This window comes from Symphodus melops, assembly GCF_947650265.1.
Source record: "Symphodus melops genome assembly, chromosome: 2".
Classification (NCBI taxonomy): Eukaryota; Metazoa; Chordata; class Actinopteri; order Labriformes; family Labridae; genus Symphodus; species Symphodus melops.
This window is the reverse complement of record NC_136692.1, coordinates 3428286-3444725: the sequence shown is the minus strand read 5'-3', so window position 1 is coordinate 3444725 and position 16440 is coordinate 3428286. Positions and strand designations below refer to the sequence as shown.

The 16440-nt window shown below is 43.5% G+C and overlaps 2 protein-coding genes across 9 annotated transcripts in view; one reads left to right on the top strand and one right to left on the bottom strand.

The window, feature by feature from the left end:
• The window catches only part of adgrl3.1 (adhesion G protein-coupled receptor L3.1), a 133630-nt gene extending 121523 nt beyond the window's left edge, over positions 1-12107 (bottom strand). For all 8 annotated transcript variants that reach the window (XM_079337861.1, XM_079337863.1, XM_079337864.1 and 5 more), the window contains exon 1: positions 11440-12107. The gene's annotated coding sequence lies outside the window, so the exon portion shown is untranslated. The remainder of the gene's footprint in view (positions 1-11439) is intronic.
• Positions 12108-13928: 1821 nt separating this feature from the next.
• Positions 13929-16440, top strand: part of LOC306820135 (multiple PDZ domain protein) — a 45110-nt gene continuing 42598 nt past the window's right edge. Inside the window, exons 1-3 of the mRNA XM_079337848.1 lie at positions 13929-14209; positions 15018-15117; positions 16054-16220. Coding sequence (XP_079193974.1) covers positions 15102-15117; positions 16054-16220 — 183 coding nt within the window. The 5' untranslated portion in view covers positions 13929-14209; positions 15018-15101. The remainder of the gene's footprint in view (positions 14210-15017; positions 15118-16053; positions 16221-16440) is intronic.

Here is a 16440-nt window from a genome sequence, read left to right as displayed (position 1 = left end):
ACCTGGACTTTTTATAGTTTCAGTCTTTGTCTTACATTCAGTGTAAGATTTCTATAGTCACAGAAAGAAAAACAAGTGCATCCATAAACTGTACAACACACACACACACACACACACACACAACACACACATTCGATACAGAGTGTCAAAGCCTGGGCCTTAGGAGCTCTCAGGCAAGGCTGTGCAATAATTGGGTCTATTAGCCAGCACAGGAGGCCATGAGCAATATCTCTGGCTGGGTGGTCAGACACTGCAACAAAAGGACTCACTGTGTTGTGTTTGTGTCCATGCATGTGTTTGTACGCATTCATGTGTATGCATGTGAGTGAGCGCATGTTATATATATCTTGTATGTATGTGTATGCATGCACGACAATGCAGGGAAAAAATGGCCCGGAGCAACGGAGCATTGGCAAGTTAGGCGTGAAGCTTCCCCCCACCTACACAGCACCTATTATTACCGTCTCCCTCGCTCCAGTCAGAACACGTTATACATTATTCACACTGAGCTGGTCAACAATGGAAGGATCAATGAATTAGGAGCTGAGCACAAGAAGTGGAGAACAAACTAGTGAATGGAAATGGGCGAAGTGATGAAGGAACAAGTTGGCGTGGGGAGAAACAAAGAACGAGGCGGGGAACGAGATTTTCATTAAGGGCTCGTTAATGTGAACAAGTGCAGTGGGGGAAAGATCAGATTAAAGAAGCAGCCGATGTAGAAGTCGATGCCTATACATGAAGTGTGCGGCATTATTTATCCCAACCCTGAGGTTCATTAAATCCTCAATTTGTTCATCTCTCTCTCTGCGGTTAAAACTAACAGGCCCACAGTTCTCCACAGTACCACACCAACAGGTTGGCCGATGACTCGTCACCTAACTATTTTCTGTGTGCGTCATCTTGGACTGATGACGTTTCCATGATAATGCTCTTTGAGTATGAATGGTGCTCTATGAATAACTTGCCTTGCCTAACATTAAGAGCAAAGTGGGAATTAGTGTGCTCTTTCACTGTATGCAAAGTAAGGGTATTAAGGTTGGGATGGCCATATGCTTGTAGTGCATCCATAATTAATGCATGAGCCTGTAGCTTACGTTCCAGACCAAGCGGCAACCTCCGGTGTTGAAAAAATTAAGCCAATGAAGAGCTGCATGTAAGTGCAGTTCCTTGAGTGTCCACTTGAGGCTTGCTCAGAGATCTTGCAGTCCAAATGTCTAATTTGCCAGCAGAATGTTTTCAGCCTGATGTTGTTCTGAAAAGGTCAGCCTTTTATTTGTGCACACACTTAACTGTGCAGGCATTTTTTTTTTCCCACTCGTCCATTATGATTATATGAAGGCTTAGAGTTGTGCATAATTAAGGGCATGGCTAACTTGAGTGGACTGACGCATGGGGGGGGGGGGGGGGTGTCCTGTTAAAGGCTGGCTTCACTCAACTGTAGGCTGGTTTGAGATATCATTCTTAAATTAGCTAGCTAGCTTAGCTACTACCATTGTTGGGCTTTAGAACGCGACTTCAGAAAACAAAGGTAAAGTCACTAAAATTTTCTCCATTTTTAAAAAGTCTGTGGTCCAGACTTAATATGACCTTTCGCTACATTTAAGATAATAATGTCCTTTATCCTAATCCAGCTTTATCTGCCTAACCCTGAATATACTGTGGTTGCCTTGGACATGTATTGAAACTCAGGGTTTTGTTAAAACTATGATCACTGAATATTTTACTTTTCTTTTATGACCAGGTAGCTCCGGTTCTAATCAGCTGAAGTGCATTAAAGACCGATGACATCATTTCAGATGCTTTTGTACGATTACAATCTGTGAGCGGAGCGCAGGGTTTAGATGTAACGGTTCCAGCTCATGTGAGCGGCAAAAACTTTGAGTCGACTGAAGGTGAAAGAGCTCCTTGTGGAGCAGAGACGAGGAGAACATCCAGAGAGAATACTGAAGGCTAAACGGTGAACACTCAACACTCGAGGGGTCGAGAGGGCGCTGGCTGACAGGGATTTGTATGTTGAGTGACTTAGCTTGACTGAACAATAGATGGAAATGAGGAAAAGTCTCTGGGCTCAACGTCTTCCTGAGAAGACAGAGTGGAGTGCACATGATAGATGCCGACCCTTTTCTCACAGTAAAACAAACAATAGTATTTTCTATTATGAGAGGCAGTGGTCGTATTGATGTCCTGCGTCGACCCCATTACTCATGAGCCTGTTGTATGTGATCAGGATGACTCGGCACTATGCCTCCATGGTGGTTTCTCATAAGTGTTAGCCTTTGTAATTATGCTGCAGACACAACACATTGCGCCATAAGATACCAGGAAGCGTCTCGGTGCCTGCTGGGTGAGATTTATGGTGTTTCCGAATGTGGTGGCTTCCTTTAAGGGTGGGGTACTCTATATCTCCATGTTGGAACCACAAACTCGCCTGGGGCTTGGACAGATTCAATACAAGCATTAAAAGTATGGAGCAATAGTGTGTATGGTCTACCCAGGCTTAAAATTAAAGACTCTTGTCGATGGGCTTCACATAAATCTTCGAATGAAAGAAAGAAAACGAAAGAGGGATCAGGAAAGGAGGTACGTAAATGAAAAAATAAAGATTGAATTTGCTGCGTTGTGAACCCTGGAACTGTAATTAATTGTACTCGACCCTGGACAACAGGATGTTTCTATAAACTAACACCCAACATGGACTGTATAAAACATGGGTGTGGTCTCAGTGATGTCACACATCCATTTCTGAAGAGGCATTTTGAAGCCGAACGATGGTGGCCCTCGACCAGGGTGATAAAAAACGATAATCGCGATATAATTTTGTCTTACAATAAAGATTAAAAAAATGTTTGATAAAAGTCTGATAGAATTTAACCTGTAATTACACTGCCCAACCACTGGGGGGCACCCGACGTTAAAGAGAATAAGAAAAAGACGTCGAACAGTCAATCATGTTGCAGGGATGTTCCAGCTCAAAGCACAGAGGAAATATTGTTGCCAAGACGACAAGAAAGGAAAGGACCTTTAACTATATCTTAACTTGATCCCAAAAGGATCCACCGTCGAGTGTGAAGAAATCAAGAAATGACCTGTTGACATCCAAACCCTTTGTTATGCCGAGCTCTTAACGTGTTTATTTCTGTTATAAAACAGGCGTGTTAATATGCTTGTTCATGGGACTTTCTGGGCTTTATTGGAGCCAGCCTCAAGTGGACACTCGATAAACTGCAGATGCGCTCCTGATTTGGCTTCATGTTTGAACATCGGATGTTGCCGCTTTGTGCCCACACACACACACAAAGAAAAATAAACATCCTTCTAAACATAAAAACCGCTTACAGTGATTGCCTGAAATTGGTTTTTACTCTGAGTTTCAAAATAGCACCTATCATTTATCAAAGGATGCTTCAGCCCAGCCTCCGTCTACAACAAACAGGCCTTGTCCAATTCCTTCGAGCTCTCATCATGATACATGTGATGGATACCGTCTCATTTATCAAACAAATCCATCTGTGGGGGGACACGATCAGAGGGTTCAAAAACACACATGAGCACACTGCAGGGCAACAGGCGCACCATTTCTTACATGGTTAGAAAGCAGACTGGGCCTGTGTAAGTTATTGCGGCGGGTCCACAGGCCAGAGTGCTGCTCATCCGTCTTGTTGTGACACTATCAGGCTCCCTTGCAAAACACAGAGGTGGTAAAATGGTTTTATTGCAAAATGTGAAAGATACGTCAGGGACCAATTGACGGGTGCTGATACACGCCAAAGGGACATGCTGCTTTTACCTCGAATGAGTCGCATTGTCCTCGGCTGCAGCGGGTTCAAACAGCGTCCTTACATAAAGAATTATCTAGCAGCCAGTCAAAAGGGGCTTTAACCTGAGGCAGAGATAGGTGCTATAATTACAACAGGGACGAGGCGGGTCCGCTCAATAACATGAAGGCGAGAAACACAAAACAGCGCAAATGATGCAAACATACATTACAGGGCCATTGCTCACTCTGCTATGTCTGTTAATATCTTTGTTCCATCAAGCATGACCATCTAGTCATTCTCGCCCTCCTTCGGCCTATCACGCTGCACCATCAACTAAGCTCCGGATCAATACCACCCTGGCACATATTCTCACTCTCAAAGACTTGGAATGAAAACACCATTCGATATCAATCAAGATCGCAGCTGTGCCACTGAACAGGCAGAAAGAAATGACAATATTATGGCGCCTCTCGAAATTCGCCATCAAACGACGAAGTCGCATCGAAAGCGCTCGGAGTCAGATCTATCTTTCAGCCCGGTTTCATGCTGAAAGGAACCAGATGAGCGGGGAGTGGAAGATGTATGTAATGCAGTTAAAGTAAAAGCCCAGTAAGCAGGAAATTTAAGAGGGGCCTGGGGATGATGGTATTACAGCAGACGCTGATTGTGGACAATCTGCTGAAGAGGGGAAAGATATGGAAAATATCAGTGGATGCAGCATGTTGGATGAAAGAGGCGTGCAAACACTTAAAATGCTCGATTGTGGGGAGGGGAGGGGGGGAAGGGTAAAACTTGTTTTCTGAAGAATGTGGCCTTTTCCTTTTTCAAGTTTACATCACAAAATGTAACTGTTGTTGAGAAAGTAAACAGCGCTCGTTGGAATCAGATCAGAATTCCCCCTCCATTGTCTCGTGCACTAAAACTCGAGCGGCCCCGTCTTTTATTCGCAGCGTTGAATAAGCCTCTTAAACAATACGGCATTTTCAAACCCCTGCTGTAGTTTCCTCCATTGATAAGAAAGTCTGTGTAATACCACGGTAACCGGGAGATTTATGCCCCCAGCCCTGTGATGACCTCATTGTTCATTGCCCCATAATTCAAATCTGCTCCGCTGTGTTGCATCACATTGTGTATGACTCACTTCCAAGCACCCTATTCTCTACACAAGTGTGGCCTCTTCGGCACGCTATACCCAATCGCACAGGCGACAAGGTACAAGAATTTCCCCTATTGACACTGGGACTCAACACTTTCCTGTGATGCACGGCGCGCACACACTTACACACACACACAACTCCCTGTTTAAATGGACTGAACTGGGAAGAGGAGAGGAAGGTGGGGGCCGGGGAGGGAGGGAGGGTGCTATTGTAAATGATTTCCTGTGGAGACCAAAATAATCGGCGGACCTTTGAGTGAGCTTCTTACAATCACCCCGGCCCTGTACACTGATTCTCCATTCAGCTCCCTAATGGCACTGTGTGTGTCGCTAAATATACAGCTGCAGGCGATGATGTCTATGTGGGGATCTCTGTGTGACTGTGGGCGTGCGAGCGCGGACGTATAGGCAAGCACACAAGTGTTAATGTGAGTGTGTGTGTGTGTGTGTGTGTGTGTGTGTGCGTGGGGGTTAGAGAGACTGGTGGTAATTGATGTGAGTATCTGTTGGAGGAAATGCATGTGTGTGTGTGTGTGTGTGTGTGTGTGTGTGTGTGGTTCTTATTGAGTGCTGAAAGCTATGAGTGGGGAATGGGAGGTGAAGGGCACAGTGGAGACGTGTGGACAGGAGATGTGTTGACTGGAAGAACATTGTTGGGTTTTTTTTTCCTGCCCCCTTTGTGAACAGAAAATAACAACGACTTAGTGAGTGACAGGTTTTAAAACAACGATGGGCCGCGGTTATAGAAGCTGACAGAAAATGCAGCTGCTCAAACACAACGTTTTCTTTTATAGACAAATTGAGAGCTGATACTAAAGGCCATCTGGGGAGAGAAACAGAGTCCGCCTGAAGGTATAAACAAAGGATGAAGACTGTTTATGACATTTGATAGCTTCAACTTAGAGCTGCAATATTAACAATATCTTCTTTTTAGGGATGGGTCATTTAAAAAAAAAAAAAAAGAAAAGCAGTGATATGCACATCCCATAGGTGCAGCTGGGAAGTGAAAAACAGCAGACTGGGGAATGCCCGGCCACAGAACAGTGTTTTGTTGTCGTGTACTTACATTAGCTCAAATAGTCCAACAGTGACCAAATCCAGAGAAGTCCTTAATTAGTAGTAGTAATAGTTGTAACACCCCCCCCCCCCCCCCCCCTTTCTTTCGTTGCACATTGACAAACACGTTTATTGTTGCCATGGAGACACAGGGTTTTACGGCAATCTGCTACATATGGAAGCGGGAGCCGCTGCTGAAAGCTGCCGTTCTGCTGCTGTGAGAGAAACGTCATGTACGCTACACTCGGATTATAAACATATTCTCTTCCTCAGGTCGGCTTCGCCCGTTTGCCTCCAGTACGGTCAACTCTGACGTTTGTTTTCGTCAGCGGTTGGGGATAGAAGAGCAGAAAATATCACTCCCGTGATTCCCCGCCAGCCTCGTCATCAGTTTTTATTACTGTTTTGATCGAGAGCCCCCTGGTGGCAGAATTGACAGATTGTGCCTTTAAGTTATAACTACGATCATGAAGCTCGTTAATTGAAATTTCAATTACGCGCTAAGATCAAGCTAATGATCTAGGATGTACATCCTGGTCATCTGTGAAGATGTTGCTCCCTATTGGAATATGAAGTACTATCACTGGTATTATTACTGCAGCACAGTGAGGATACGGATGTTTCATGTTTGTGTGTTTATCTTGAAGATTACTTTGTCCATTAATATCGTCACTTCAGTTCATAATCATCTGTTCCTTTGTACCTCTGGTGCACAGAAGTGCAATTCTCGCACTCACTGCATCACAGTTTGTCATAATCATTCGTTTTTAAAAGCTAATGGATTTCAATGAGACTCCATGATAATTTGCATATAAATTGAGACGGTGAGATCCAATCCCAAGTGGTCAGTGGTCATGCATTTGGAGAGTTGTTGTTTTTGTTTTGTTTTTTGTTTTTTTTGGCGGGGGGGGGGGGGTTACCCGCATTGTATTCCAAACACATGTTGTTAAACCTTGCATGGAACCCTTTCAGAGCCTCTTCAGAGTGCCATGATGAGCGGGACCTTCGTCTTCCCTTCATACTGTTCAGTAAGAACCGCATTAGAAGATGTTTCACAAACGATGAGGTCGCATCAAGAACAAATCGATGACACAGACGAGGACATGAGACGAATTCAACCGGTCAACTGGTCAAAGCAAACAGATCAAAGTCGGCATAAAGACCCTAAAAACCTGCATTATTATAAAATCTTAAGCGACATTGATTTTACGCGCCCGAGCCTCTCAGTTTGATCTCTGCAAAAGGAGAAGCAACAAATGGTGAATGGCTATTAGCGTTCAGTGTTCATAATATTCAATATTTGTTCCCTTTTTTGTTTTGTTTTTTAAATGGTGGGAAAGTTAAGTGGAGAAGAGCCAAATACATCATCACATCACCACAATTTGAAGATCCTAATAAATGTCTGTGGGCAACTTTCAGGATTAATTTGCACTGATTGATTTCTCAATCATTTTTATCCTGTGTGAGATGGATCGCAACCCGAGGTCCTAAGGCTTGTTTAATTTGGCTGTTACAAAACTCTTGATTAAAAATTAGATGCTATCAAACCTGTGAGGACGTTTGAGCACTTTTCATTTTGTTCACAGCTTAGTTTTACCTACTTTTACCTTTTTTGAGTGCTGCACTAAAAAAGTATGATTGTTATTGTTTGGTTTGAGTTATTACTGACATCTTTGATTTGTTTGATTAACAAGCCAAAAAAAAACAAATATCTTCAATTTACAGATACAACAATTCAATTCTTTCAAGGTTAGGATTTCTTCTTTGTGTTCAAAAAACAAGACGTTAGCCAACACTGAGTGGCTACGACGTGTTGCCATGGTGTTGAAATAGGTGCCGAAGTGGGGGGGAAATTAATTTGTGTTAAAATCCAGATTGTTACCTTCTGAGATTTTAAAAATAATCACATCTTACAAAAACATATATATATATATTTTTTTTTTTAATGAGTCACTCCCTGCTCAGTGCTAATGCTAGCTCTAGCTCTGCTAGCTAATGCTAGTAGAATACCAAATGTAGCGGCAACAAATTCAGCTGATCGGTGTCGATCCTGAAGTATGGACTCATTCAAAAAAAACAGACTTTGAATCACAGATCAATTCAGATTCTGAATCGAATCCTGTCCACCACATGTTCTTTGTCTAATAGTGCGATTATAACTCACTTCAGAGCGTGACAAGAATAACCACAGAGCGGGATTATATCATGCAACTCTTTCAGTGATGCACACAAGCGGCTCACTTAGCAGACAGCATAACAAGTCAATAGTGTACATTTCCCTCAAATTGGCCCCAAAATACAGACAAATAATAGGCTGCGATGGTTGGAGCAGCACGCCGTCCTCCAGCTCCATATTTAGGTTGAGTGAGACGTCTATCTCAGGAGGGTTATTCTAGTCGAGGCTGTAGGAGCAATGAGTCAGTGAATGCCCTGAAATCTGACAGCCAGCCGTCTGCAACTGCTTTCCCTTTTTCATGAGCATACATCTAATCAGGTAGCGCAGTAACTGCCTCGTCCTCTCACTTGGCCTCGACTTCTAATAGGGATGAATGATATGGGAGGTGAATTTCACACATTAAGAGAGGTGAACTGAGCTGATAGCTCCAGTCGGTGGTGGAATAAGGCAGAGAGTCGGGGGTTATTCTTTTAAGGGAGGGGAAGAGGGATGGATGTGTTAACACATGACCGAGTGCTTGAGGTGGATGAGGAAGACGGCGAAGAATCTGGCCTCATTATTTCAATACTGGAGAGAGATGTTCGTCTCGCGCCGAAGAGGAAGAGGCTTTTGAATTAGGTTAAACTGAGAACACAAAGTGGGGCTGAGAGTAGGAATGCGAATCATCGCATTATGAGGAACAGAGCGGCGGAAATTCAACAGCTCTGCTTTTTGCTGAAACTTCACATTATTATTGCAGCATTATGATTTGTTTGGGGGTTTTTTTCTTCTTTTTTTTCTTCCTCACAGCGTAAGCCACAAGAGTGACAATTTATCCACGCAGGATGGGGTTGGTTGTGTCTGTGAGCACAATAAACTGCAGCATGTGTTTATCTACAAGGCTCTCGGACACAAACCTTCACCTTGCTTTGCATACGTTCCCTTAATGGAGGAGTGGATCCATGAAGCTGCTAATTATTTGGGAAACGCTTGTTGAAATGGTTCTGGGGGGAATCAGGCTTTAGGGTTCTATGTCCCCACTAAACAGAATTAATTGCACGAGTGTTGAAGTTAGACTCTCTAATGGAAATGGAGACTTCAGTAAGAAGCAGTTACACTTGCTACACAGCTGATTACATGCCTGCTTGTCTTAATATTCCAGCCTGTGTATATGTGATCATTATCGTGCAGCCTGCACTGGATCATGTTGTCTGCAAAGGTTTATTTTCATTATGTGAAGAATTCAATGAGCACACAAGATGTTTAACATATGATCTCTTATTTAACTCACATGCTGCTCCCATTACAGGGTGGGATTACATTTGTGGAGCCATCGAAATCTTGAGCAAATATTTTGTTACGTGTACAGCTCTGAGCCAGAAAGTCAACCGTGGGTCAATCAGGCAGAACAATCCAGATTAGCACGGCCATCACAACGTGCTCGGTCCCCGAACCAAGAAATAAAAAAAGGAGGTTATCTTTAATGTGCATCATAAACAAGTGAAATGAATCAGTGACCTAATTCAAGTCAGGACAGAGACTTACAGTCAGCAAGAACGCTTGATTGCTGCCGTTGCACATTATACAGCTTTAGGTGCTGCGATGATGTCACCGCCGTGTGGGTGTCACAACTTCATGTGACCCAAGATGATCTCTGTAACGCCATGCGTTCATGGTGCGTTGTCTGACAAACAGTGTGTGCCTCTTGAGAGAGCCCGTCAGAAAGGGAAAGCAAAAAAAACACACAAAAAACACGCACTGTCGCTGCTGCAAGTTTGGACACGAAGATGCAAATACTTTTTTTTTGGCAACATTTTCCCCCCACTGTTAAAAAAAAAAAAAACGGATAAACAACTTGTTTCGGCACCTACAGTGAAAAACGACATGTTTTGGACAGAGAAAGCTACGTCTCTCTCAAACATTTAAACAACTAATCAATTTGGTATACAACCAGGAAACCAGAGGAACATTTGGAGACAGACAGATGCACTGATGACAGATGATTTAGTGATATTCATCCACAAACACAATCATCTCCCTGGAGACGGGCCTTTGCTTTAACAGATGCTGCTGAAATAGCAGCTAAGCAAGTCTAAAAAAAAAAAAAATAATCATCTCCAACACAAACTTACAGATAACTGCCTACATTGACCATTTTTCCCACCTGCTCCGTGTCTTCCTCTGAGACATTATTGTGAAGTGCAGCACTGACAGATGAGTCAACATCTTGTCAACCTGCAGAGCCCACATCCACCCTTCACATTACACACACTGTACACTGAGTTTGCACACAACACCTCCGCTGCTATAGAAAGGGCCAGTTCACAGCCTGCAGACACACAGCTCATACTTATTGAGGGGCCCTTTGATTAGCAGGCGCCTGCATTTATTTATTTAAACATATAGGGTAATGAAGCACAAAAGAAGAGGCCACAGTCAGAGGCTCTTCACAAAGGGCACACTGTACATCTTCATGGTATAGCACATAGATAAAACAGGGAGCTTTTTTTTCCCACTTTTGGGGTCAAGAGAAAAGAAGTGTGCAACCTTCAGGAGTTTTCAGTTGCACATCAAGGTCATCTGGACACCTCTTCAGTAAATAAGAGCCATCGCTTTCACTCCTGGAGCCGCATGATTGACGTATCCTGGGATGCACTGGCCTGCTATATGCTCCTTTTCTTTCACACTGGATGGATTTACTCTGGATTTCAGACTGCGGCTGACAAACCCCGCACAGCCCCAAATAGGCTAACTGCATTCCTATGTGCTCCAATGACAGCTACGTAAAATATACCCCAAAAAAAAAAAAACCAAAAAAAAAACAGAGAAGGTAAGCACTTCGTGTATCTGCCATCCATCCAGCCAAAGCATTGCGCCCTGCAGTGAGGACGATACGCGGCTCCAGAATAATAATTATGTGTACACCTTGGTCACGGGATAATGTGATCTTATTGATTATTTGCCTGAGAGGTAATAGGTAGTATTTGTCATTATTTTTGCCTGGGCGACATTTCACATCCGAGCGACGCCCATACAGCCACAAGTCACTGGACCATCATGTGTGCAGATACCAAACCTGTATTACATGTTATCCCCCCCCCCCTCCTCATCCATTAGAGCCAGTTTCCGCGCCCCCCTAAGTGAAATAATCGCAGGCCACATTCCCATGGGCATCCGTGAGAACCAAAGTCAGCGCTGTTATATGGCTTTCAGGGCAGGTCAGAGGCAGACACAGGTTGACACATAACCGAAAGGTCTGCAAAAACATCAATATCATGTGTGCAAGGGGGGTAAAAAAAAGAGCGGATCCTTACCGTATCAGCAGTCGCAGTGATGAAGGCGCATGTATACACATCCAGCGCACAGAGGAGTCAGGAATAACCCGTTCTGCGCTCTTTTATACAGTCCCAACGGCGTAGATCTTGTTTAGAAAAAATATCTTTCCTGCCGATTAATAAAATTGGCGCCTCGACTCCGCGTCTGTGGTTTCTTCATTAAACCGCAAAAAAAAAAAGGACGTGGGGGAAAATTGGGGATGGAGGTGTGATAAACCAAGAGCTGCGTGCTCAGTATCCCGATCAGCGCTCACACGGGAGGATGGAGCATGTCCTTTCAAATGTACTAAGTCCAGTGAAGTGCTGGAGGAGGACAGAGGCGGATCGCTCTCTCTCTCTCTATCCGTCAGTCTGTATCCTTCACTCCCTCCCTCTCCGTTCCTCTCTCTCTCTCTCTTTATCTTTGTCGGCTGCCTCTATGTTCTTACTGACTTCTGCTGAAGTCCACAGACGCAGGGCTGCAGCGGAGCAGAGGAGCGTGGTCAACACAGTGCGAGCGAGAGACAGAAAGAGAGAGAGAGGGGTCAGAAATGACAAACCAATTTGGAGGCGAGGTGGATGCTCGGTTGATCGAGCGCAGCCCGGCGAGAGGAGCGTTGCGTTGCAGGGCGGGCGGGGAGCCGAGGGTGGAAGGAGGTGCTGGGGAGGGGGGGTGATGATTCCAGCCTGGGGGATGCAGAGAGAGAAAAGAGGGAGAGATGAAGTGGGGGGGATGCTTGGTGGAAAACACGGAACTGGATCTGGCTCCGAAATCTCTGGACCGAGGGCTCCACCTGCCGTGAGAAAGCGCACAGGGGCGCGCAAAGGTTCCTCGGCATCCCTTTTACATAAGCCCCATTAGACCTTCACTGGATATGATTTACACAACAGAGGCTCCTAACTGAGAGGTGCTGCTTGTGTTGTAAGCTATAAACTGGCAAACAACTGCTATATGGCACCTTTAGTTGACAAGCTGGACTCTGGTGTGCCATTCATAGCTAGATTTAGTGACAAGAAAAGCTATGCAGACAAAAATGTGGGGAAAAAAGGAGAATTAAAATGTGTCTTATGTGAGATGGCCCTCTGGAAAACTGTTATAGCCTTATTAGAGCCATGTGTTTGCATTTATTTTTGTTTATTTGAAGGCTAATGGAGATAACTTCAGTGTATGGTGATCTAAATAAAATACTTATAAGCCATAGTTAGGCAACACATGAATACCAAACAAAAAAAAATTTGTATTTTACTATTGTTAACCAAATGTTATAAAACGTAAGGCTCCCGCGCGTGCCCGATACCCTAAATGGCCATTAGGGGTTGCTGATACTAGTTCAAATAAGAAATAATAACTGAACTGACCAAACAACTACTGTCAGAAGGATCATTTATTTACCACGTGTTGACGATTGGTCGGTAAATCAAGCACTTAATTTCCGATTTTCCAAGTTTTTGTTCCGAGTTGAGCAGGTGCTCGTTTTTCCGATGTGTCCGACATCACGTGAACGCACCTTTAGTCTTCTGACGTGAACAATTAGCTCGCTAGCTAAGCATTTAAAGCTTTTTTTTAACGACGCCAGAACACAATAACTTAATATCAAGAAAACCACTATTGCAGTTTTCATGTTCACATTCAACCAGTTGAGTTGACCCAGAAATATTTATTTATATAAGCGAGGCTAACTGAAACAAGTTATTTGTAAGAACGCGTTTGTGGTTTGTTAAGATACGGGTGCTCGGAGCAGTCAAAAAGGATACTTACGATTTTGATCGATAAATTCATCTTTAGATAAAGTGACAGCACAGACAAGCGAATACAATAAAAAAAAGGGCAATGTATAACTAAACATAGGGGTATCTAAAAAAAATACAATAATATATTTACGTTTATAAAACTGTAAAATGTTTTCTCTGCTTTACTATCTTTCAGTCCATGTAATGATTGAAAGCTTTTATTAACATGTGTGGATGTAATACTTCCCATACAAATAAATACATTAAAGGTGAACATGTTTATTCTTATAGTGGAAAAAATATATCAATTTAGCCAGTAAAGCTTTGAACCCTCTATATCTAACCAAAATATTGATCATGTTAAAGTGACAAATATGTTCAGTAAAATAAATCTTGCGAAAAATGACTTCACCAAACTCCACATAAGCCTACTTCACTTATTTATAGATAAGAAAAAAACAATATTAGCTGACATTGTGCGTCCTATGACCTTTCATAAGCATGTGAAACTTCATTGCTTTTTTTCTTAAAGAAAAAAAAAGAAAGCATTATGATGTGAATTTTGTTGGTATTTTAAATTTTTCTGTCTCCTGACATATAGGCCTGTTATAGACAAAGATTGTTGGTCCAGTTAAGAAAGGACTTTTTGAGTTTATTTTTGCTGTCACTCATAATAAAGAGTTTAGTTTTTAACAGCCTTTCTCTGACATTTGTGTGTTACAGGATTATCTGAAGCTGGTTCCTTTTCCATGGGGGGGATGAACCCTCTGTGCCTGAAGATCAGAGGGTGACATGCGCACTGCGCGGACCGCTCACAAGCCGCGCGGACACAATGCTGCCAAATAAAGCGCACAGCTTGCTTCTTGATATGTTTGCCGACCTTCGATAAGCTGCTATGACTTGTCCCGTCAGGAGGGTGTCATTCTCGGTATTCGGTGCACGTAAACTTCCCCTGTTGCGGACTGTTGGAGGTGGTGGATGTGCTGTGCTTGGAGCGAAGTGGGGGACCTGTTGATAGCCCACCGGCGCTGCAATGGAGGTGAGATGAGGCTTCACTGCGAGCGGTTGTGAGCTGTCCATGATGTCCGTCTGTTCGTCACATTAATAGCTCTAATGCGCGCCGGTCATTTTTAAAGGAATTAACAGTCTGTCGTCCACATTATATATCAAATTAGTTGCTAATGGGGCTCTGTAATTACTGTAAATCATTTATCTGTAATGATATTTTTATTCTGCAGCTTTAACACTAACAGGTATACGATATAGATTTCATTAGGCCTCCGTGAAGGGCATATAAGGAGCGCTATACCTCTAGTGCCTATCAATGGCTCCTAATTAGGTTTTAGATGAGACGTTGTCATTTCCAGCCCATCGTTTTGCAAATCAAATCATGTCATTGGCATCATGCTTTGATGCTTTACAGGCTTCCCTTCTAGTAGTCAGAATGATCGGGAGGGCCATGTGTCGCTGCTAATTATCATCAGTGGCTGGTAAAGCCTTTTGGAGAAGATTTAAATCCTGCCTAAAGAGCTTTAGTCCACAAGCAAGGTGCTTGCAAACAACCAGGGCCAAGGCCTCGGGAGAGCGGATGTAGAGGTTAAATGATACATGCTACAGAACAGATGTTAAATATCATGTTGCTTTAGTTACTCATGTGCATGTTCTGTTCTCTTGTAATAATTAAGATGGATATTTTTAAGGAGAACTTCACTTCACCCTGGTGTGTTTACTCAACAAATAAGGTGTCAATTTCTGCAGTGACACTGTCAGAGAAATGCGAATAAACACTGTTAAAGGTCACATTAAAGCAGAAATCTCCTGTTTACCGTTGTTTTTCCTGTTTGCAGGTGCCCAACGGAGAAGAATGACATTTAACTGAAACAAAACAGTCACAAAAACGAGAACACTTAAGCTCAGCAACCCGTCAGATTATGATGGAGATCATGGGTAAGTGTATTCCGTGAGCTGGCAATGTATCGACTTGTTTAAAGCCTGATATGTTCCCGTAACCTCAGTTAGACTCTGTCTTACCTCAGTGTGACACCACCATCATCAGAGGCTTACAATTAATGTGTCCGGCACGGCAGCTGCAGCCAAACAGGAGGGGGGGGGAAATCGACATGTGCAGGTGGCAGAGCACTCGCAGTCTGGTCCATAGGCAAAACTTTGTGGTGAAGAGTTTACAAGGTCATAACCCCTCTGCCACATACAATTACCGCGACTGTGGCTTGTGCTCATTAGCGGCTGCTTCACTAAATAAACAAGGGCAATGTGTCCTGACGCAACCTTTCAGATGTAGCCTTTGCTTTTTAAGTGCTGCAGATTTAATATCACATCCTCATTTAGCACTATCTTCATATTTTCCTGATAAAGTTTTTTTTTTTTTTGGACATTTTGCTTTTCGCTTGACCGTAAGTGAACTCAACGTTTGCAGCTTGGAAGACAGTAGCTTTTCCCAGTAAATTAAATAAGACAGGAATATGAAAACATTTCGGAAAAAAAAGTATTAAACTGAAAATGCTCTCTCCAGAAGCCATAGTTCAGGGATATGTTTTTTCAGATGACTACAAATCCTCTTCGCTTAAACCTCCAAAACACAGACTGTTTTTTTTTATACTTATCACACAGTGGATCAGTTCTGACAGAGGCTGCCATATTGGATTCTGTTCATAGATGTTGTGTTTTTGCAAAAAGTACTTTGCGAGCCTTCAGAAAGCGTCCTTGATTTCCTCCACCGTTTTGGTCTTTAAAACGCTCTTTTGAAAGATCTGAGTTTGTGTCATGGTTGCACAGTATTTGCTGCACCATGTCGAAGGCAACACGGAGCCAAACGCGAGAAATGCTGATTCTGAATGTCACGAGTGATATACGCTTTCCCTGCAGATACTCAGCGTGCCTTGGAGGCTGTGGGGAGGCTGCAAGCCAAACTGAAGGAGAGAGGAGAGGCCCCCGCACAGGAGAAACTCTCCCTGCTGAAGACTGTCCTGCAGAGCCCCCTGTTCCATCATATACTCAGCTTACAGCAAGCTCAGCAGAAGCCCCCGGCGAAGGTACAGCCTGAGCGCGAGCGCGTGGGTGTTCGCTGTATATTGAATGGTGGCGAAGGAGCCGGAATCGCTCCCAAAATACTGAAACGCGGGAACCAAACTGGATGAGTAATCAGCTTACCTAAGCTTATCACTAAAGCCCTGAGAAAGAGAGAGAGATAGCGTTAGAGAGAGAGCGAGAGGAAGTGTGTGTGGGGGGGTGAATGGCGAAACATCACGTCTG